At 34.8% G+C, this 24,867-nt stretch overlaps 1 protein-coding gene across 3 annotated transcripts; it reads right to left on the bottom strand.

Moving 5' to 3' along the window:
* Nucleotides 1-444: 444 nt before the first annotated feature.
* On the bottom strand, nt 445-23,280 carry LOC105322845 (protein-glutamine gamma-glutamyltransferase K). 3 transcript variants are annotated; one of them, XM_011421745.4, is made up of 14 exons: nt 23,122-23,280; nt 20,697-20,848; nt 10,168-10,350; nt 9,574-9,834; nt 7,970-8,088; nt 7,265-7,372; nt 6,791-6,968; nt 6,460-6,595; nt 4,768-4,871; nt 2,828-3,070; nt 1,922-2,200; nt 1,342-1,502; nt 1,085-1,221; nt 445-758 (listed from the first exon to the last, which is right to left on the bottom strand). In XM_011421745.4, exons 1-14 carry the CDS (start codon nt 23,163-23,165, stop codon nt 602-604), a joined length of 2,262 nt encoding a protein of 753 aa, XP_011420047.3. In that variant the 5' UTR covers nt 23,166-23,280; the 3' UTR covers nt 445-601. The 3 variants fall into 3 exon arrangements, with proteins under 3 accessions (XP_011420047.3, XP_034338800.2, XP_011420048.3); XM_034482909.2 differs by lacking the exon at nt 23,122-23,280 and adding an exon at nt 21,100-21,117; XM_011421746.4 differs by lacking the exons at nt 20,697-20,848; nt 23,122-23,280 and adding an exon at nt 14,195-14,636.
* Between the last annotated feature and the right edge of the window lie 1,587 nt (nt 23,281-24,867).

Genomic DNA, 24,867 nt, shown 5'->3' with positions numbered 1-24,867 from the left:
TTAAAAAAGAGACAATGCTTCATTGTACATGCACATGTATATCTACAAATTCTATTGTTTGTGTGTGTGTGTGTGTATGTGTTTGTGTGCCCGAATATTGATATTGAGCTCTGGTTTCTGTGTCCTACAGAGTAAATGACAACTGTTTTAAGAGTGGACACCAAATTGTTAACAGTCTTTATTTACGTTCATGATGGTTGTTATTTTCGCGCATCTTCTATACCGTCCAAACTTAAATGTAAATGCATTTATATAGCTATAATATCATGCTTAAATTATGTATTTCTATTTGCATGATAACGTGCTTTTACTATTGAAACAGAAACAAAATTAATATCGCATACAGTGTATATATACAGTATTAAAAGATCTTTTAATACCTGTTGAAAGACTTGTTATTGCTTTTCAAACAAACATGATTTCCTTAAAAAAAATTACATGTAATACAATATTCCTTTTATTAGAAAATAATACAAAAGCACTCGATAAACACAGTGTTATGATGTCCTGTTGCGGATAAACCCCTTTTAATGTCTTATCAGACTCGACTGCGGGGATCAATTATCGGATTTGTGGGAGTTCGTCCGTCAGATTTTGCCTGTTAGTTTTTACTCTCGTTGACAACGTCTACTTCTACCACCCCCGTCACATTACACAACTGTTTACACTGAAAACTGGCGATTATCTCCCTTCTTCCGGCCCTCCGAGGCTTGACTTGAATTGTCTCCCGAAATTCCTCGTTAGGACCGATCGATTTTCTGCAATTAAGAAACACATGTCACTTTCTACTCGTCTTCTGTATGGTTATTGCATTTTGCTCCCCCAAATATGATTTTACATAATTCAAGTTGAAGCCTACAGGACACGTCAAATCTACTGCGCGAAAACTAATTATTGTAGTCTGAGAATTCTCAATCATAGTCTGTCCTTCACTGAAGTATATTCGTTACAAAACAGGCAATATTACAATAATAATTCTCTTCCTACGGGATGAGAATTTGCGGCTTTCCTCAACAAGGGAATCCCAATGCTATGTGTGGGTGATTTGATAAAAGGCACGCGGAACGATAAAAAGACGACTTACTTAATTTTGACTGATGAGGGTTTAACCATTCCTGGTCCTTCCATACAAAGAGAGCCGCCAGTGAGTGGAACAGACAGTGGGTTTACGAGTTTGACTATTACATCAAACGGTTTACCCACTACAGCGCTTCCTTCTGTCTGTAAACAACAACAAAATCAAGTTATCACCCAAATCTATTTTTGTACAAAAGAAGGTTTATTTTCTTTTGTTTCCAAATAATGTAAATTAATAAATCTAGCTGTAGAAATGACATCAACCTTGAGTTCTAAATTTGGCTGCTCCACTCGATATATTTCCCGTTTTAGATAGACTTGAGAGGTTTCTTTGACAGTCGCCATTACATAAAGGGATATATGACTATCGGCGTCCAGTGTACTCAGGTATTCTGTACCTTTTAGACTCAATGATGAAACAGAATCTGAAATTGATGAAATATACTTCATGTATAGCTGAATTTGATAGAATTTTTTTTTACATGTACCAATATTTTTAATACCGGTTTTTTGACTCAAACAATCATTTTAGTACTCTTTAATGTTGTCTGAAATATTTCATGTTTTTAGGGGTTTTTTTTGTAAGACTTTGATATTTGACAAGCCCTCACCCCATCCAAAAAAAACCCATGAAATATAAAATTGGTTTTAAAAAACCTGTGGTCGCGTCATTCTGACTAGTCAGATATTTTTGATTACATAAATACAAAACACTCCTAAAAAGTAAAGAAAACATAAAAATTTGATCAAATAATTTATTTGGGAAAATACACACTGTAGCATATGAATATAATTACTGAGTAACTAGAAATGACCGATTACAGCAAAACGCTAGGGAGCTCACCTTTGCGCGGTTCTAGAACATTGGTGGAATTGGATTCTTTGAGTTCTATCAGAGGCACGGCGGTGTATTTGGTGGCCACGGCAATCATGTAGACCTCAACGATCCTCGGCTCCTCGCTGTTGTTGGCCATTTTGAGCTCTATCTCCATGTCCCCGGACTTCTGCACGTCTCCACTCAGACTGAACACGACGTCCGACGCCGACGGCTTCTGAATGGTGACGTCAGTGCGGCCACAGAATCCATTAGCTTTTGTAATGACGTCCGCCTTTTCAATGGAATCTTCATTCCCGGAAAAGGAAAAAAAAAACCCTTTTAATATTCTTTTCTTTTCTTTTTAATACACTTTAATCATTATATCATTGAATTATCAAACAATTAGATACAGAATGATTTATATATAAAGATGCAAATTTCTGCACTTTCAAAAGAGGAATTTTCAGCAGGGAGTTTTTTTTTTTTTTTGCGAACTTGTCGTTCGGTACTTCCTCTTTCATGAGCAGTACAATTGTCATTTTTTCATTGTCTCACCCCCCCCCCAAAAAAAAAACACCAAAAAACCCCAAAACACTAAAATGGATTTAATATCATCATTATCAGTTTATTTTGTTCTGAACAGTGCAAAATATAAATGTGGTTTTTCTATAAGAGGGCTCGATGGTCATGGCCAAATTCAGACTGTGTTAATCTCCTTTAAAAGAAGAGTTCCATATCAAAATATAGGAAAATACCTAAGGTAAAACACATGCATATGGATTCTTTCTTTACTAAATTGAAATGTACAGCTTAAAATTCAAATCTTAATTTTTATGAAAACCTGATATATTATTTGTTGACCATTCAACCTCTTAAAAGCGCGTATTCAAAAATTTGCTAAAACTATGCAAAAATGTGTCAAAACTCTGATACCTGTTTCGTGTTTATATTTAGATGTGACGTCATCACGTGATATGGTATTGACCGCTTTTGTGCTCATGAACTTGCCCACAACGTCAATATCTTTGAACACGGGGGTCATGTTTCCCTCTGAGTCTACCGTCCAAAAGACCCGATCCCCGTTGACCTCAGCAAACAAGAACTTGGTGTCGTAACCCAAGTAGAGGTCCCCATTGCGTATGGCACGGACAGGACACGGACCACAGGTAAACACACCTGGAAGTAATAAAATCGAATTCTGAAGCAAAATATCCAAAACACTGAATCAAAAGAAATTTGGAGATATATGTGTAATAATTTGAAAAAAAAAAAGACGACCAAAAAGATTTGTTTGGTTGAAGGTCTGTCGTCAATAGGCTTTAGCTTTACCATCTATAATGTTTTTGGAGATGATTTAGTCAACTTAAAAATTTACTTGAATGTAAAAAGGTTTTCATGAATATGAGTAAAAGAAAATCAATTATACATTAAATTATACTTTAAAAATAAATGTATATATAGTTTAATATTTTTTTTTGATTTTATTATATTATATCGCGGTCGAAGATAATAAAATCAAATATTGTTTCATACGGAAATTACTAGTATTGTCCTCTTGATAACAAAATAATTATTTGTATAATGCTGCACAAATATTTAAATGAAAAAAAATATGGAATGGTTCATCTGCAAATAAACGACAATTGCTTTACTTTTGTCATAAGAGTACTTTAATTAACATATCTCTGAATGAAGTGCTTTTGTCCCCAAAATCCCTAAAGGACGAATAACAAACCGCAAAACCAGAGCAACAGAAAATTGCAGACAAATTTGAAAGGCTCCTTTTAGATATGCGAAGGCCTTCAACGATTGGAACGATTTTCATGCACTCAAAGTTAGTGTTTTAACATATCCATACCATTTTATTACTATATGGCCTTCTTAAAGTTTTTGTAATATTACACGTACAATTTTTAAATGTCTGCTCTTTTCAAGCTTTTAAACAATATTATATTTATGTACGAATTGATGGTGATCTGGCGTTTTCATATAACTAGATGGGCACACTATGCATCACCATTTGTTTCATCAAAGAACAGTTATTTGTAATCTTTTTTTAGTGTTGTTTTAAAAATTTTCGTGTTCTAGTTTCCTTGTCTTTATATTCCTCTAATATTCTTAGAATTATGAAGTCACTGTTAAGTGTAAAATAAAATGGCTTGCCATTGATGGAAAACAACAATTAGACTACAAATAAAATGCACTTTTTATCAAGTGAATAGATTAGAAAAAATCATAAACGAAAATCAATACTAGACGCAACGAAACCTCAATTTTAGACATAATTCACTTATCTAGCAGCCTAATGGATTAACATGTAGAAAGCACACAGAATCAATAACTTAACTAGAAACGGAAGAAGATTCAATCTTAATGGCCGGTATAGTTGCTAAATGAATAGGGATTATTCAATATCCGATAGTGTTATCAAATAAAGTATAAAGCAATAATATTGTCCAACCAAAATGACTGAACTTTTGGAATAACGTGTTTAGTGCATCTAAAAGGGAAATTAAAAAATCAATAAATATCCTAGATATCTATGCAATATTACATGCAATTCATATTTTCCTGTTAATTTCATGGGGTAATATTCAAATGAATAGAAATATATTCTTTTCGCCTCTTTCATCCTCGTTGTCAGCAGACGAATTAAAGAATGGGCGAATTCCAATGTCCCAAAATAACCTCTCTTTAAACACAACTACATCTTGACGAATTTAGCAAATGTTCAGGACGGAGCGAAACCATTTGCAAGTAAGGAAGGACGAAAATATCAACGGGCGAAAATAACTTTGTATACAGTATATACAATGCCAATAATACATGTAAAATGTTCAATTCTCCCTCTCCATGTTTATTGAAAGCAATACCTTCGTAACATTCCTGAGGGGTGGGGTCAAAAGCCTGCCACCCGTCATACCCTTCGGGCAGGTCTGGGCGCCGGAACCAGCTCTCATTCCAAACATGGAAGTCCCTGGTTACACAAAATAATCACAGTCAGTATTGGCGCGTTACTACACGTATATATGCAAAACACTTCCAGTTATGATGCGTTTGATATAAGTAAGCACTAATTCGTATTATTAATTATTTTTTTTGTTTGACATCAATAATAAGAAAAATACATGTACATGTAGTTGACAAGTGTTCTTTAAGAATTAGAAATACATGTACTTTCAGTTTTGTAAAATGAAATCATTCTTCGCACACAATTATCGAATCTTTATGCATTTTTGTAGTTTCTTAAACATTGCAGAAATATAGTGTAAATACTAGTGTGATCCCGCCCATGAAACAAGAAAAAAAATCGTAACTCGAACGAAAATGTCACCTATTATCACCGACATACTTATTCCTCTGTCTCAAAGACAAGGAACTGACACAATTCTACGCTCAAATATATCCGATTCAGTTAAATAACAAGGGCAATAGAAGTACTTAATGATTCTCGATGGTCGTGACGGTTTTATTGCATTTCCACCTCCAGATACAAAAGAGTCTGATGAAATATGTAAAATACGAGCAATAATTCAGAATTATATAAGTTATTTAGATGTTAATATTTTGTGGGATTGCATATACAATTATGACGCTTGGAACCGCAAAGTTGCCCGGTGTCTGTACATATATAGTTTTTGGTGACCACAATTTAGAGACTCTAATATCATATTTATGGTTTTTAAACGAATAGTGGCGGTAACAAACGTTGCATTTATAATGAGAAATAAAATGATAGCGGAGGTTCTCAGAAACAGCGTCAGATGCTGAACAATTTCAAACTTTTCTAAATAAAGATGTGATATTTACAGGTTTTTTTAGTACATGTATTTGCTGATTATAATAGTATTTACATTCGATGAGGACTGAAGTAACTTTAGATACGCGTCAACTATCGAAGAGGGCTACATAAGTTTTAGAACTAGTGCCAAATCCCATTGTAATTATCTTAAAGGGACTTGGACACGATTTAAGATAAAAAAATTCATTTTTATTGTTTATGTATAAAATGGTTAACTTGTGCATTTAAATGATTGACCAAAATATTGAATGTTAAAGTCAAGTTACAAGCGAGATACAGAGATAAGAATTGGTTATTATGTAAACAAAGCTCGAGTCTTATAGTTGTTTACAAAAAGTGTAATGTAGAGAATTACCATTTCTTAGACAAAATGACATGTAAAAAACAATTTAAACTAATTCAATACATTCATAAATACTATCATCAACAAAAGAAAGATACATTTGATTGAAACTTACACCAATACAACACATATGTAAAAAATGACAATATTGAGCTTTGTTTACAAAACAACGAATTCTGAACTCTGTATCTTGCTTATAATTTGATATTTGACTTTCAAATTTTGACACAGCATTATAAACTTCTATATTTATCAGTATAAACATTGAAAATGGAAAAATAAAATTTAAGAATTTTAAGTCAAATCGTGTCCAAGTCCCTTTAACAATAAAATAAGTTGAACCCAAACCAATTAACCAACTATCTGTAAACCATAGCGAGATATTTTTTCCAATAATTATTATGAGTTTAAACTGTTCACCAGATGGTGTCGTCCATCATCTTCCTGGGCCGTCCTTCCGGAGTCCAGAAGTTGTCAATCTGTATGCTGTAGTCACTGTCGTGGGCCGAGCGGAAGTTAGTGATGCATCGGGTCGGAATTCCCAGGGCCCTAAACACTGAAACAAAACACCAGGGGACTTAATTAAAACGGTCATATAATACAGTGTGATAATGGATCTTGGTACTTCAATCATGTAAAATCCCTCACCTAATAAACCAATCCATATTGATTTAAAATGTAACATAAACAGGACTATTCGTCCTGACAAAAAAGAAGAAAAAAAAGACTGCAATCAGATTTAGTATTATACCTGTTGTTGCGATGGCAGAAAACGTCCAGCACTGTCCGTATTTAACACCTTTCCTTTTCTTTAGGAATTCCTCCAAGATGGACGAACTTCCGTTCCAAGCATAGGGAGAAATGCCATCATCATACTTTCCTGACCAGTTTCCGACCAAAACACCGCCATCTCTTTCGTTATTGTTTATCTGAACCAAAAATTATATTGCTAGAAATGATGTCAATAAAAACAATGGGCTGATCTAGTAGGGTGGGAGAAGGGCGGTCCAGACCCCCACCTCCCACCCTACTCAGGAAATTTTTTTTGTTAATTTCAAATAGTAAACTTTCACAACATGCCTTGGACCCCCTACTCTTAGCAAACAAAATCCTAATTCGGACCGCCCCCACTCCACCCACCCGTGTCAAAAAATTTCTTGATCCGCGCCTGACCAATACGAGGTACTCTATTTGTTTGAATGTGTTACTGTATAATTATACTTACCACGCGACTGAGTGCTTTGACTACTAGTAGTGGGTTCCCTCGGGCCGGGTCTCCGAGCTCTGATTTCTCCATCATTGACAGGGCAGCCATCAAACACACGTCATCAAACTACATGTAAAGTATAAGGGTCGGAATCACTGTTATGTTAGTACAAAATATAGACATGTAAGTACAGCTGTAATTGACATATCGCTACACAGTATACTGTAACTCTAATTGATTTCCCAATAGAGCTGAGACGAAAGGAATTGAAAGTTGACATCAAACTGTCAGCAAAGTACTTAGTCTAGTAACTGTGACCAGTAAACCACGTTGTTGATGTAAACTTATAACCACTAAGAACTTAATTCTAAGAATCTGAATCTTAAAAGGTACGTGTAAATCCTCAACATTCAAACTCCAATTGAAAAAAATAGCATAAAACGAAGTACAAAAGTTAAAATTAAAGTGGGATGTGTTTTCCTTGACTATTATATTATGTGGAGAAAAGTTTGCGGGAATGAAAAAACCCCTCTAAAAACTAGTTCGTTTTCTCATGGAAAACCTTCCCGGAAATAAAATACAGCTTTTTAAAATACAGATATTAATATCAAATTTGTGTGAATGTAAAATTTAGTAGTGTTAAAGTGGTAACTACTAAATCCACAAACATTAAGCCGCCGCAAATTATAATGATTCCACAGTACAAGCGGACTGGACTGTTACCTGCGCGAAGTTCCAGGGGCGCACGCAGAATTTGCCGACGGTGCCCATCCAGATCCTGCCCGTCTCGTTCAACACGAATTCCTCCCTGTGTGTCTCCTCCTCAAGGTACACAGAGTCTCCTGTCATATAATAGATTACGTTTATTAATTTGTACATATATATATACCATCTCAAAATGTACATATACTTTACAAACAATGTTTAAAAATAAGGCTGAAAAAGAGGGAGCCCTCAAAGAACTGGGTACGCTAAGTATTACATATCGGCCCTATTGAAAAGTGGAAAATCAAACGCAAGATGTCTTCAATCTGTTTGCTGAAATAATTCATTTTGGATACATCATGTATGAAATAACTTTCGTCTGATAAAATTCACGTGCGATTGGTAATTGTAAACTCCGAAACCTGGCCTTGTATATGGTTTTTGGTAATAAAATTTCTTGCAATGCTAGAGAAGTGATATCAAAATACCAATTAAGAGGCCAATGGGCCTTATTGCTCATTTGAAAACCAGTTGTCTTCTCTCAATTTTGTAGCATATCTTGGCTTTATACCTTACATGAAATGCAATTCCAGGCAAAGAGGCCTATAGGCCTTAACGGTCACCTGAGTACTAAAGCGCATATATATATATATATATATATATATATATATATATATATATATATATATATATATATATATATATATATATATATATATGTGTGTGTGTGTGTGTGTGTGTGTGTGTGTGTGTGTGTGTGTGTGTGTGTCAAAACATGAGGGATGACTAATTTGTAAATGCTCAAATTATATCATTTTGACAAAGAAATATCTAAAAAGTAAAAGGTCATAAATTTCACGGTTTGGTTGACTTCCTCGTTCATCCTAAACATTTACTTAGTTTCCCTTCTAAATGCCTTATAGTAGATTTCTCTTTTTTAAGAATTAGTGCATTTTTAATTAGTTCAACCAATAGATCCCTCCCTGCAACATATGAACTACTAACGCATCTTTAATCCATCCGTCGTCTGTAAGCTTCTGGGGGGTTGAGGGTCTTGAATTTTACAATTTATGTTCCTCACCTTCTACATTTAACATTAACGGTCGTCAATCACAGTAGTGTTATAGAAGAAGATGAAACTGTTCAAATTTTAACTCACAACGGATATGGACGACGGACGACACACTACGACACAAAACAGAGAGAGTAATAGGTCATCCGAGTGACTCACGTGACCTGAAATGATTTCTTTATTGCCTATCTTTATTGACCTTGTTTAATGAAATATTTCGGAAAACTGGTTTGGAAAGCATACATGATAAAATAAAAAGAGAAAACCTGAAACATTCCGAGCATAAGATGTAGGTTTTTACTGTAATACATCATTAAGAAACAGGAAATCATTAACAAAAAGTTTGCAGATTTTGCAAAGTTAAATACTAAATGATATTGGTTCTTCACATGTGTCTCTCGGATCTTGAGCCAACAAACAAAAAGATCATGAATTCTTTAAACAACCAACTTATTTGTTTACTTGCATCATCGTTTTTCATCTTCAGCAAACATGCCAAAGATACAAAAAGCTAGAGAAGGCAGTAAACCTTCAATGATATTTTCCTTACCTACGCACCAAGGATTGAAAATGACGAAGATGTCGTCTGGATGACAATAGCGACATTTCTGGGAGGCGCCATCTTTGAGCTTGTGGACGGTATCAACGAACAGTTGATACTTGCCGACTATGGCGCTGGCGGAAGTACACACCTTAATGCTGACTTTTTTTTCGTCAATCTCCGTAATTTGGTAACCCCAGGAACCCGGATTAACTTCCCGCGCTTTGTGGACGGATATGACAGTCCCTTTGCTTTGCATAGGTTTGCGTCCTGGCAATGAAAGATGCAGTATATCTCTTACTTCTTAAACAAATCCATTCCTTGTGCACTTTTCAAATTTATTCAATTATTAATTAGACGCCTTTTTTTTTTGGGGGGGGGGGGTGCATTTTGTCGTTGGGACATTGAATAAAATCAAAATTCATATAATGATAATCGAATAAGTATCTGCAAAAAACTTATTTGTAAGACTATGCCCTTAATTCATTTGACGTTATTTTGAATATCACTAAAGAGTAATTAAATTTGACGCCAATAGGGATTATTGAGACTGTTAGTATTCGCTGGAAAAAATGCTTGCATGTGAAGTGGACATTATCCTACCTGTGACAAACTGTAAAGTAAAGGTGTCATCTTGCTCAGAGAAGACCCTGTCAAAGGCGATGCTCATATCAAAGGTCTGACCCCGCCGCAGGATCAGGTTTGGGATCTCGTAGGAGCTGGTCCGGTGGGCCTCCCGATTCATCGTACGCTGTAGGTCCAAACATTTCGGCCTCAACGAAATCTCTGTAGGTACACAAAAAATTGACACTTAATGTATTTATTGGTTTTATGTAAAATAATGTCTGTTAAACTCTTGTAGTGAATTGCTGAATTAAAAATTTCAAATTTTGACAACGTATATTTTATTTGTATTTTTTAAAAACTTTTTATCATACTCTTATATTGCCTGCAATTTTCAATTTAGACTCATTCAGTTAAAAGTGTGAAATGTACGAAATTAAAAAAAAAATCCATAAAATTTGTGAGTAAATTGCAGAATTTAAAGAATAAAAGAACACGAGCCATACAATGAATGCAAACAGTGTAAGTCCGCTGGCTTTTTCGTTTAGTAAAAACGACAATCCACTGTCATTAAGTAATAAAATGACTTTATACGGTCAACCAAATTGAAGTATTAACCCTGGTTTACATGGTGTGATAAAATTGCCGTAAGAATTCACATTTCATTAGGTTGAGACTGTCATTACAAAGAGGGCTTTCGTTAGAACAGGAATTACTTGTCTGATAACCATTGAGTCTGTGCACATGTTCACATAACGGTCAAAACAAATTGCTGTTCTAATGTTTTAAACCCTAAGTTTCAATATTATGCAATATTGAAATCAAATCATCTTTCCAACGCCATTTATTTAAAAATTCTAGTAATCCCTATTTTTTTATTATTAGCTCACCTGAGCCGAAGGCTCAAGTGATCTTTTCTTACAAAAATTGTTATTGACGTTGTAGTTTTAAACTTCATATTTTTCATCTTCTCTAAAACCATTGTGCCAATTTCAACTAAACTTGACAAGGAGCATCATTGGGTAAAGAAGATTCAATTTTATTCAAATGATGGACCACGTCTTCTTTAGAGAGGAGATAATATTAAATTATTAAAAATTATTTTACAAAATACAAAACTTACAACTTTTGTCCTGTTGTCAATTTTGTATTTACAACCACCCAGTAATTTCAGAATTTACGACATGACGTAGGAATGGGTCGAGAAAAATCGGTTAAAATGAGTTTCTCAAAAACTATTTTGCCAGAACGACTTAAACGTGTTTGGAATCATCCTCAAGTAGTCTACATTCCACTTTGTTCAGGTCATGATCCTCGGGGGTATCGATGATCGATGAAAGGGGAAAATCCCAAGATAATTTCATTCACATATTATCATTTTTCCCTCGGAAAAATTCACAGGAACGGAAACAGATTTCCTATCATCAGTTATCATCCGGGCGTCTTCATCTCCTTGGCAATGGAAAAACCCTTTTTATTTTTAGTCGTGTATTGATACCCGACAAGCTGGGGGGGGGGGGGGTTAAAGGGGAAATCTTGGAATTTTTTCATACTGTTGAATGAACATCGTCTGAACCAAGAGGTATTTATAAATATCGAATAATTTAAGGAAATATGCGGCAAAAATATCTTGGACCAGACTATACCTAGTTGCATAGATATTTTGTATTTCACACTCAGAAATGGCCTTAAGCTCTATTGTTTGGTTCGCTATCGTTTCTCAGGTGATCGATGTGTCCCTGGGCCTCTTGAAGTCTCTAGATGTACTATTATATAATAAGGTAAACAAGATGTTCAATCTCAAGGATATAACTACTAGAATTTCTCTTTGGGTTGAGAAAATATCACATGAGATTGTCGCGAAACGATATTAGACGACTTTTCATAGTTAATCCCGTTTTTACAATTTATTTGGTCTTACCATAAAAATCTTTCAGGCTAATATCATTTTTAAATAAACGTGACTTTTCTAGCGTTTAACTTTAAGGTTTGTTCACAAGACCATTAAAACTGTTTTACACGATCAACTTTGTCGATGTTCTATATCTTGACGCATTAATTGTTTCGCGCAACAGCCGTATATTTCTGCATGTATCAAACGTCTTCGTGCTGGGGTAGAAATTACTTTGGATGCATCAGAGTTTTTAAAAAAATCAAATACAGGACAGTAGTGTTAACGTTTTTTAAAACCTCCTCCGTGTTTCCATCTTAGCGTGAGACGATAATAGAAAACATTTACTTAATATCCCTCTCAGAGCATTTTTCACGGAAGACAATTACCAGCCAACTTTTGGATGTCTCGCTCCGACAAGAAAACAGACAACACGCAACATGCACAGGAGATATCACTTTGAGGGGAAGAGAGAAAATATCCCATTTGTTGGAGGCAAATATTGTAATAATTGGACAGTTAACCAACTTTTTTTTCTCTTCAAATGTTTCCTTGGATAAATGTCATGGTTCAATAAGTGTGTCAACCGTACCGAATAAAAGCCAGGAATGGAAAATTGCTTAGCAACGACAAAACAATAGTATTGAAATTCGCGTTCGGAATTCATGTACATGTAGTTATGAAGAGAGATTCTGATGAAGCCAAAGAAGATAAAGGTTTTAATTTGAGCAATTAGTTGACTTCTTTCCATTAATTGTAAATATATTTGATGGCTGTCAGAAGATTAAATTCGCAATTACGGCTGAACAAGGTTTTCAGTCACATCGGGAAAATGATGAATAGCAACAAATTTCATATAACGTGAAGCAGAAAAAAATCATATAAACAATAATTGATGGAGAAAAATTGCAAAATCTAAAACCTTTGTCCAATTATTTATCAATATATATCCCCTAGGGCTTCAAAGGGTATCATTTTTTTCGTTTGTAAAACAACCTGCTAAGATTATTAATTAGAGTTTTTCTCATAGACCAGATGCTGCTCTTATATCTGTTGTAGAAATCTAGATGAACTTTGTAGACTTAGTCAATGGCTCACCAGAGGGTATCCTCTGGCAAACCGAGACCATTGATGGTGTGAAGGACCAAGGGCCGCTATTACTAGCGATCTGTTGGTGACACATGGCGTCGACAGATATCAGTCGAACAAGAAAAAGAAAGCAAAGAGACAGAATCAAACATACTTCACTCTTGGTGTAAACAACCAAATACATCACAATTTTTGAGAAGTGTAGATGTTTAACATTATGGTTCATAGTCCTTCGGTTTACAAATATAAAAATTTGCTTTCGTGATTTTCCCAAAGTAAACCATGACAAAAGTTGTAATTGAGATGCAATTTTATTACACCTTGCGGATAAAAACTTCATAGGAAACACCTTTTTAACAAGACAATTTTGTGAAGGATTAATGCTCATTGATCCCTCTGTGAATTGTTTCTCGATCAGTGGGTCAATGGGCCTTAGTGGCGTTACCAATGAAATTCATTTTTGTTTTCAATTACATAATTCAAAATTGCATTGAACTTCGGTTAAATCGGACAAAAACAATCGTATGACCAAAGGCTTTTCTGAGCAACAGGTGTTCAGATTTGTAATTCACCTATATTTATGTAGAGTAAATCAACACAAACAAAAATATTTCTAACGTGTTTAGACTAATCGGAGTTCCATGTGAATGGTTCACATAACATGGTTTTAGGTTTGCTAAGACTCTAGATAATATGAATTCGTGAAAATCTTTGAATTGTTTAACACGGAATTGCATTATGTAAATTGCTTTGCTAGTTTTTTTATTATTCAAAAGTGCGCAAATATTTTGATTCGCAATTCGTAGCTACATGAATCATCGTATACTTTAGTATACCGGTATACGATTTGCAGATACATTTTGTGTGGTTTTTTTTCCATCTGTTGTAAGTTTTAAAACATTATTAGATTTATTACCTGTTACGGTAGGTTTAGTTATAATACCCAGTAGTTCAGATTTTTATACATGAAACGATGAAAAATAAATGTACAGTTTAATGCAAAATTCGAGATATCAAAATGAAATTTTGCAGCTTTCTTTTTTCATATATAAAAAAATACCCCATAAAATAAAACATTAATCCTACCTGGTTTGTGAACACTGCTAATCCTTTGTAAACATTTGAGCATGATTTATATTCCGGGAAGTCCAGTTCATTTACTATATGTAGCTCCCATCTGAAAGCGCTTGCTTGTCCTACTATATTAAGTGATTATTGACGAAGTTATGAAATGTTGTACCACAGATCGCTCCAGTGGTGAATGTCAATTGATTATTCCCTGAATTGCAGGTTTGTCCTATCAGTGGAGATATTAATGCAATTTGACAGAAAATTTAGACAAATGAAAATCACCAAGTACGTTCATGGGCGTCAAAAATATGAAAGCCATTCACAGAAACTCGCATGGCCTTGTGTATATCCAAATGAGAAAGCGGAAACACGCGGGGATGCTTTGATGAGGATTATAAATGATTTGGTTCCGGACCAATTTCTCGATAAAAATAAACTGGAATATCCATCATTTTGCATCAAAAGATACCTACATGGTGCGAACAGGGATGCATATGTTAGAACAACTCCTTGCAGTATGTTTGATACAGATACAAATGTAATGTATGTCCGTACACTGGATCTGATACAGATAGAGATATTAATCTAGAGCGAATCCTACAATGCATGGTATTGATCTCAGGTAGGGGATGTTATTAAGATTAATTGCATAACTCTCAAGTAAGAAATTACATATCGTGTTAATCAGATAACGTGTACTCAACACAGGGAGAGAAAGAGAGAGAGAGAGAGAGAGAGAGAGAGAGAGAGAGAGAGAGAGAGAGAGAGAGAGAGAGAGAGAGAGAGAGAGAGAGTATATTCTTTGATCTTTGACTCTGGCACCTATCTTACATGTAATTGTGAATGGATGTTGGTAGACTTTATAACACATGTATTTAGCATTGTCCAGTCTAAATTCTGTAACTTTGTAAAGTGATAATTAAATTGCTATAAAACGACCATTGATTTGAATTAATGTTCTTCCATTAACTCTATAAACTGCATGCCCTGATTTTCAGGAAGAAATAAAAGTTATTCAATAAGTGGTAGTTCGATATACTACAATGCACTGGTTCAATCATGTAAACTGGTTCTGAGTCATCAGCATCAACTAAGTATTATCAAGTTTATCTCCAAAACACAAGGGAATGCTTAGTGCATACATCTATAAGGAAGAGGATTTATTCAATGTTGGGGGGAAAACTGCACCGATTCTTTCATATCGAAACGGATAGTTGCAATTTGCTTCGTAATTACTGTAATAACGGACAATGACACATCTAATGAAGTGAAGTTCATGTAGGTATAGTATGGAACTAGATAGCCTTGGGGATCTGAGTAAGGCAGTCTGTATTTCGGCGCAGGGTAGACAGATCTAGGAAGAATGAGATCAAAGAAAACAAGTTTCTGGGTGATGCCTATGTAGTTCTTTGTCTTTTTACTGGATCACATGAGAGGTGTCGGTGAGAAATAACATGCGCGTAACATAACTCACACAAAAAATACTGTAATGAAGCCAAACGGTACTTAGGAGAAAAAGATGGATGCGAGATGAGGGTTTTTGTTCCGAAAAAAAAAAACAACATTGAAAAGAATGTGCACAAAGAATAATTGTAACAGATGGTATTTATGGCCGAAGAAGAAGTCATGCTAGCAACAACTTGTATTGTAAAGGATCGCCTTATTCGTATGTTCAAAAGATTGAGTAGCTAGTAACTAGAAATCTTACAAATTATGATTCCTAGTCGGATTTGCAACCGTAAAACCTCCATTGTTCTAGAAGATTACAGAAGATTGAATTCTTTCCTAGAAGAGCTAGATGAGCCTGTAGTCAGGGTCATTATATGTACCTTTGAAAAACGCATTCAACTGAAGGCCAATGACTGGTCGACCAAATGAGGGAAATCCCCAAAACCCGAGATTTCAAATGTGGGATATAAAAAATTCCGTTGCATATATTGACTTATTAATGAAAAAACAAGATAATTAATTGCGTCATTTTGTTCAATATTCTAAGTCGTATATTGCGAAAAATCACGATTTCTAAGCAACGATATAAATATGGTAATGATTCCGTAGTCTTATTCCTTGAAGTCAAACAGATGATATTACAAGAAGCACGTTTTCACAATGAAATATCTGACTAAGCATTTTTTACATAACACATTTTCTTGGACAAGACTGCTTTTACGAACAATATATATGTTACAAGTGAAGATAGAGTGAATGAATTTGAAGATAATTTCATTTCGTTCTGCTGACTAAGGTTTTGAAATACATCATTTTGACAAACTGCATTTACTAACAGTAATAAGAAGTGGAACAAGAAACAATGAATGAATTTGAAGATAATTTGGTTTCGCTCCACGGTCAAGGTTGTTGGTATTTTTCACACAGAGATAACTGCAATTTACAGAGATGGTTCTATGAGAAGTATAGCGTTGCACTAAATCAGAGAAAGCTTCATAGAGCTGTATTACGTATAATGAGGAGAGGAAAGTATTGTACCCTCGTGACGAGGCACAGATTCTACGGATTCCGAGGATCTTATAATAACAAAGGCAGCATCTATCTAGATCTATGCTTGTCGTATTTCAAATTCATCAGATAATTGTACCAGGCATTTGTAACTTGGACATCAGACATTTTGTACGCGGCCGTCGCTCTCTGCGTATAAATGGCTGTTTTGTTTTATATTGTTGAATTATTGCTCAACAAGTCATTTGTAGTTATGTCATACTCGCAATTTCATTATACATCTTGTATTTATTCAACATCGTAAGCAAGATGAGAATCTAGTAATCTTTGATTTAGTTTTTTATGCAATGTTCTGTTTTGTACTTGGTTTCCATCCAATTGATCGAACATCTGATTTATTTCCGATGTTCTTGATGTACTTGAAAATGGGCATAGATATTGTCTTGCATAAGCGATGCACGTAACTGACAGTGTCGATCTTGAGCCTTAATTCTGTTATACAAATCAAACTATGAACTCGGCTCACCTGAGCTGAACACTCAATGTAGCTTCTCTGATCAAATTGTGAACTTTGTCTGTTAAACGTTGCTGTGTCACCTTTTCATATTCGTCTTTTAAACTATAGGACCAAATTCAATCAAACTTGGCACAAATAAAGCACTATTTAAGCGAAGGCTTTCGAGTTGGTTCAAAAGACCTTTTTCAAGAGGTCGCACTACCTTTTTTTTTTCTCTTTTTTTAAATTTTCTTCCATCAAGAGTAATGTGATTGAATCTATGACCAATAAAAATTATTTTGTCATCAGTTTATGATTCTGACTTTACATACAAGGAGCGTTGTGTTATTTCAAAAGCCGACATCTTTGATTCACAATAATTCAAAATTGACACAGCCGTTGACAAATATTATTGTTACAAAAACTTATACAAGCCATTTTCGGAACTGCGGTAATTGTTAGATTTTTTCTCGTTCTTTTCATTGGTATTTCAGATCTAAATGTCATGGTATTCACAGAAGCGTGCATGTGTACTTGAATTGTTAATTGAATCCAGAGTCTCGGGGGTCTCGAATAAAAGCAAAGCTTTTCCGATATTCTTTATCTAATAATATCAGGATTTTATTCATATGAGAAAAATTGATATCAATTTCGTTATATAAACATGGATAACATTCTTTTCCTGTTCATTAAGTTAATTGCATGCATATTATTTCTCCAGTGAGAATAATTAAGGGATGGAAACATAGTTAGCTAATAGCTGGGACCTAAGGTTCGATCATGATATTGAAAGAATAAAAGTTCAAAGACCCTGTGTATATAAGACACAACAAAAAGGCATTGTTGAGCTTTGAAATGAATTTCAGTCATTATGAAAAGTGGTATTTGAAACACAAATCTTAAGAGACAAGTTGATTTGATGGACCGTTAAATGATGCAAACGGTTTATACGACATATATAACGGTCGTTACCGAAAAAAAAACTAATTGAAAAATAAGGAAGCCACGAACATCATATCAACTGCATGTACAAGATGCTGACAACCAATCAGAAAACGTATAGGAATAAGTTGTTTATACGCTTTGGTATTTTCTGAAGACAATATAGGAGGAAAAAGCGAAACAGGGAGCACATTAATTGGAAACAGTTTCGCAAAAGAATTTAAGAGAGTCTTTCAAAAGTTCTGAAGATAGTTTGTCATATAGACTAAAGATAGTGTCTCTATAATTGCCAGATGAATGTCTAGTTTTATATTAAAAAATGTTAATCTAGATTGTAGATCTGCACATCGTTCCTCTGAAAGACAGATGATCGTCACTCAAAAATTATAATACGTGCATGTATTGAAACTCTTCGAATTACTCATATATTTACTTGATTATTTTCGCTACCTGTTGATGACTAGTTACTCCTCTTGGCTTTTCGAAGAAGAGATGAACAAGTCGTCAAACTAGTGAGGTGAATATACTCTCTACAGGATCTTTCTTGAAAAAAACCAAGCTCCCTCGGCTACCTAGCTATCACAAAGAAGCCCACAGTGCAAGGCAATGTTTAGACAAACGCGCAATTTGTTCTGAAAAATGGACATGTTGTAGTTTTCCGTGATCTTATCTAAAATTTTCTTCAATTTAGCTCCAATCTTGGTAACAGGTTCTTAATCGACGATCCCTGATAACTAACCTAGAGTAAGAAGATAAAACTAAAAGAGGGCAAGCAATCAAGATCGCTTCTTCTCCACTCATTAAATTTTACAGTTGTTTTCTCTTCAACCTGCTAGATTAAAATCTGTAGAGTAATTTGTTTCTAACTTCTTTAAACGGTCTTTTCCAATCATCTTGTTGAATGACTTTTCCGCCGTACGATCAGCAACGCCGAATAGATTGCTCTGGCGGGTTACTCAATCATTCGGACGGACGGAAGAGATGCCAGAAGACAGGATGAAGAGAAAAACAAAACATAGTCTGCTGCATGCTATAGCTCGCTAGCAGGTATACCGGGGATTTTAAGCCGTTTTGCAGTAAAGATTGTCTTTCTTTTATTCTTACAATGTCCACAGCGTTCCTTGTTTCTGTTTTGTGATATATTTCAAAAGCAAAACAGCAATTAAAAAACAACACCTAAACAACCCAAACCCCCCTAAAAACCCAGTAGGTTTTTAAATGCTACCGGTACTTAATCATAAAAGGTTGTAGTGTTCAATTTGATTCATTACAAATCTTTGTTTATTGAGTTCTTTTTAAATATATTGCAGCAATGTACTTTATCATTATTTCTTCCTGTTTATAATTATTTTTTAATAATTGAATAAGTATATCTTAATTAAAGGGATTGAAAGATAGCGTGAATCTAATTTATTTTAAATAAAGATCCCTTTTTATTACTTATTATAAGTCACCTTAAATATCATAATACCAAACCATCATTTTCTCGTAATGTGGAATCCATTATAATGATGATGGCTAAAAAAACGGGAACGGCGGAAAAATTAACGATTTTTCTGGCAATTTCTCTTAAGAAAAATCAGGTAATCTGTTTCAACTAGAAAACTGATTCATCTTCATTACGAAATCCGTTGGAAAGGTCGGCTAATATATATTCATTTGACAGAACATGTCATAACCAAGATAGAATCATGCTGGCTTCAGCCGTCCAGGAAAAAGGCTAAACGATTTTCTAGTTGGAGTTTGCTATGTGGTGCAATATAGGCTAGCCGCAGACAAATCCTAACACCCAGGCTTATTATACATTTGATATAGCTTTATAAACCAATGTTTATTTACAAGTTTCTGTATATCTCAATGGTTAAATAGAAGTGAAATAGCGAGTAAATAATGTAACGTAACACTGAGATAAAAATTTCAATATCAGCAACGTATAGATGTCGGCCGAAACGACGAATTCTGGGTAAATATCATCTTACTTTGCAAGATTTATGACAAGTCTACATGACTGTCCATCTTTGCGATTTGCTAAAAACGGTTCAGTTAGAGCCATTAATTTAAAACAACTACCGTATACCTGAGAGCATTTGATTAAGAAATTAAATGTTTTTGGTTGGGTTTTTTTTTTTTACAGATTTTTTATTTAGTTAAAAAGTTTATTTAAAAAAACAGATATCATTAGAAAAATTAATAAGTCTTTTAAAATATTCAAACGTAGCTAAAGGAACCAATTCTTACCATCAGAACACAGGGGGCATAGTTACAAAAGTAATTACAAATTGTTAATCGAAATTTTATTATCGTGATCGAATTCCAGAGGCTTTCACACAAATCATTCCCTGTTTCAAATAGCTGTCATTCTAGCAGCTTTAACAGTGAGCATTTACTGAAATTTATGTTACGTGACTTATATCAGGGCAAGCACACTCTGAAATAAGACGCGTACGTCAGACACCTCATTGGCTTTTGCACAGTGTTTCGTCACTATACACGTAATCGATACGTCATCTTTTGACAGGAAAGGAAAAGCTAAATTATTAGACCTTGTGTTTTTAATCCAATATTGATTATTTGTCAATAAATTATCAGGTTCAAATCGTTTCTCGACAAGCTTTTGTTTACCTTCTGCTACAGTCTCTTTTTCTTTGAACGTGCTTGGATGACTGTCGTCTGCTGTTGGGAAGGTCTCGTCGACATCGTATGTTGATCTCCGTCCCAGCAAAATGCTCCGGAAATTCCCGTAATAGGACGACAAACGGTCAGATAAGGTGGCCCTGTAATTATCGGGAAAGATATATAAAGATTGACTCCGAGCAAACTTGTTATGTTGTTGATCTGAGACATGCAAACTCCCGTTTGTGATTGAAAAGTATTTAAAATTTTCGTAGCGCAAAGGGGATTGTCTCATCTGGTGTGTTTCCAATTTCCGAGGACCTCAAATAGTTTTTAAAATGTGAATGACTGCTAATTAATGTTTTACCCTAGAATTTTAACACCTTTATCTTTGAGTTACTGTTGTACTTACATTGTTTTTCATACATCACCGTACATACTTCCTTTGGCTGAACAAGATCTCTGACTGGTAATCACGTGTACTTATTTCTGTTTTAAAATTTAGTCCTTTAGTATAAAAATGACATCCTTGTGTCCTCATTATGTAACAGGATGAGATTTTATAACAGAAACAAGTGCCTTTAAGGATAATGCAAAAAAAAAAACCCTTTTAGGTTAAGGAAACGTCTGGGTTATATGAAACAAAACTATGATTTTTTTTACCACGGCTGTTTAGCCATAGTAACTTATATGTATATAATGATTCAGTCATATTCCAAAACAGAGATATGTTTAAGACTCGCTTCATTAAATAAATGTTATATAATCACGAAACATCACTTTTGAAAATGGGGGGGGGGGGGGGGGGCTTTCAAAAAAAAAGCTATTGACCAAAAAAATCTTCAAATTTTTATCCTTAGGGCGGTGGGGAGGTAGCAAATTACCTTTAACTTCTATTTTATGTTTAATCTTGAAAAGAGGGACAAGTCCTTCAAATATGTAAATTTATGAAAATATGGTTGTGAGAAAAAGTGAAAGAAAAAACCATGCACCCCTCCCCCCTTGCGCCCCGATGCTACGTGCCTGCTGTGTTAAATCTTTTTGGGTTATATTTGTGGGTATTTTCTGCATTCTTTAAAAGTACACTGTGGGCACAATTGTTCGTCAATTAGTTAAAGTACATGTAGTTGATAAATGAAAATAACAGAATAACAGGGTGATTAGAAATATGCATGCATCTGATGACATGATCAACCCACAGAACGCAGAAAACGCAAATTTTAGTGCCTTCTTCACAAAATTAACCGCAGTGGTGGAAAAAATTTAAACTAAGAAAAGTCAATAATTCCAACAAATAGGGTGCGGATGCAATAATTAAAATTACAATCTAGTTAAAATGTTAACTGTGTAAATTTGGAGCTGACATTTCACATCGTCGTTGGAAATTTCTATTTCAGTGCCTGTGGTCTTTTGTTTTACAGTTCCGTGCGTGTTACACGTTTATTTTAAACTAAACTTTTCAGGAGGGATTGAAATATTATCCACAGTATTCATGTTGAGTGTATGCTGACAATTTACTTTGTATAATTACTACTGTACATAAAAATTAATGCGAATATCATATATCATACAAACAACTTAATTAGCAATTAAAGGCGTTAATTTATGTCAGCGTTCACTATATAGAATCTCTCTCTCTCTCTCTCTCTCTCTCTCTCTCTCTCTCTCTCTCTCTCTCTCTCTCTCTAAAACACTGAAGTGTCTTTTCAAATATATGTCTGCTATAAAGAAGTGATCAGCATCGCTTTTTGAACAAGGCAACAATCGTCGTTTTGTGCGGTTCCCGTCGGATACCGACCTATTCTCAGCTTGATTCATGTCGGTTATAAACGCGAAAATAATGAGCTCTGCGGCATATGTAAATATGTTTGCTATTACTCGAGCACATTTCATTAGATAAAAGATGACTGATTCACTAAGTGTATACGAACAAAGGCGAAATGCATAAAAAGTGTTTCTCCATGTTTAACGCGCATCAACTCAAGATGGAGTATTAAAAGGGGAAAGTAACGAGCAATTTCCCGATCTATGGCGTTTTATCGGAGAGAGGAGCACTCAAAAGGTCAAATTATTCATTCAAATATACGGCATAGATGGATGTACTTGTCGAACCTGACTACCAGAAAAAGTTAAAAGCTTGCGCAAAGTCAATTATTCCGATATCACAGATTCGGTTCAGAGAGATTTGTTTCTAAACATTATCTAAATGGTATTCGATTGAATTCGCCTCGTCGAATCAAGCACTGAATACATGTAACGATATAGCTTAACCATGTGTTTCAGTCTGAAGGAACAAGAAAAATTGCGAGAGATGGGCAGATTCTGTAAAGTGCATAGCCTGGCTATAAATACGCGCACGGTCAAATGATATAAGATACGATTCTGACATGCATGAAGACGACCAAACAGCCAAACAGACAGACAGGGTACTAACCTCGACTGAGGGTTCACTTCGTATTTATCCTTTGAATGCATCATTTTGAAAGCAGTTCCGTTGCACTACCAACACTGAGAAGCCTAAACATTCATGTTTACCCAATCTTTCTTTAAGAACTTCCTTTGCATCTGTGAACCTTCTTATACTCATGCGCCAAAATAGCGGAACCAACAACAAGTAATGTCAGAATTTAAGATGCTATTAGTAAACATTGTGTAGCCCCGTGTATCTGCAGCTGGCTCATATGTCATTATCTGGTGAGCACTTTTTGGATACCTAACATTCGGAGATTTATGATTTTTTTTAAGCATATGTATAATGCCGATCTGACGCGAAAGTTAAATGCTATGGTACCGGTAGCAAATAGGATAAAGAAAACATGCTGCTAACATATGGAACTCGACTGTTATATAATTTTACAGAAAATGTCACAAATAGAAAAGCTAGATTAAAGATAACAGAGAGAGAGAGAGAGAGAGAGAGAGAGAGAGAGAGAGAGCAAGCAATTGCAGCAACAGCGTGGGATTTATTTTTGTCGAGGCCCGAGGATGAATAAAATGAACTGGGTGGGTAACATACATTCTTTCAACCTAGGCCTGTTGCTAAATGATACCTCTGAAAAATACCAGGTTTAAGGCGGCATTTCATCTTATCTATAGATGATTCTTTTTTGTAAACTCAGGTCAATATTGTTTTCAAAGACTGAACTTAATGACGTAATCACGGCAGCTTTTACCGTTAGCTAAAACATAAAATCATAAACTGCGTTTTTGTATTTATAAACACTTTTTGTAAATTCCCTCTTAAGTTTTGTGTCCATCAAGAGAGTTTGATATGAAATGTAAGGAAGATTGTTTGGAAATCTGAAAATTATATATGCGAGACTTGCCATATCATGAGCGGATCCAGAAAATTTTTCCAGGGGGGGGGGGGGCCCGACGGTTATTTGAGTTTGCCGGGGGGGGGGGGGGGGGTCCGAGGCATGTTTTTTTTGTAATTTTAAAATGTAATTCAAAGAAATTTGAATTTTACAAGGGGGGGGGGGGGGGGTCCGGACCCCCTAACCCCCCTCTAGATCCGCTCATGCATATGCACATTATAATATCTATATAGGATTTTAGTGCATGTTGTTAAGGTCCTTAAGTTCGTCAGGTTTTGTTCTATATATATAGTTCTCTCTATCCTTTTGCGAAAAGGTGATCAAATGCATAATTTTTGTACGTAAAGACATTTTGATCATCTTATGGCTAAAGGATCGAAAGTGCTAAATGGGAACAAAAACGTAAGTCTTCTGAACCTTAAGCTTGTTATCTGAAAACGTTGATTCTTAATTCACTTTCCAAATAGAGAGATTTTTAAGAAAACACTCGGACTTATTATAAGGTTGATGGAATATTAACGAACTATGATAAATATACATGTCTGTGTATATATCTACTAGTACTACTATGGGAACATGTATATTCTCCATTTTTTTTTAAAGAAATCCGATTATTTAACTTCACATAGCCATGAAGAGATTGTATCATGTTCTGGTTAGTTAGAATCAACTCGCCCTCGTATTAATTTACGTATTAAAACTGCTTCCAAATGCATTTTAAGCGCATAAACTTTTATTCACTGATTTTTAAATTGTTCATGAATTCGTCTAGTTTTATACTTGTGACATCGACAGTGTTTGGATTATTTCGTGAAATTACGCAAAAAAGTCAGCTATAGATTGAGAGCATTAATTCCACGGAC

Source organism: Magallana gigas, chromosome 3, assembly GCF_963853765.1.
Source record: "Magallana gigas chromosome 3, xbMagGiga1.1, whole genome shotgun sequence".
Classification (NCBI taxonomy): domain Eukaryota; kingdom Metazoa; phylum Mollusca; class Bivalvia; order Ostreida; family Ostreidae; genus Magallana; species Magallana gigas.
This window is presented reverse-complemented; position numbering and strand designations above follow the sequence as displayed.

What these genes read in the sequence shown, in the direction of transcription:
- LOC105322845 (XM_011421745.4), bottom strand. Translation starts at nt 23,165, where the DNA reads ATGATGCATTCAAAGGATAAATACGAAGTGAACCCTCAGTCGAG. An exon ending in AAAAGAGACTGTAGCAGAAG is followed by an intron (nt 10,351 to 20,696) that starts GTAAACAAAAGC and finishes GTGTACCTACAG; the next exon opens with AGATTTCGTTGAGGCCGAAA. An exon ending in CCCTCAGGAATGTTACGAAG is followed by an intron (nt 3,071 to 4,767) that starts GTATTGCTTTCA and finishes TATTACTTCCAG; the next exon opens with GTGTGTTTACCTGTGGTCCG.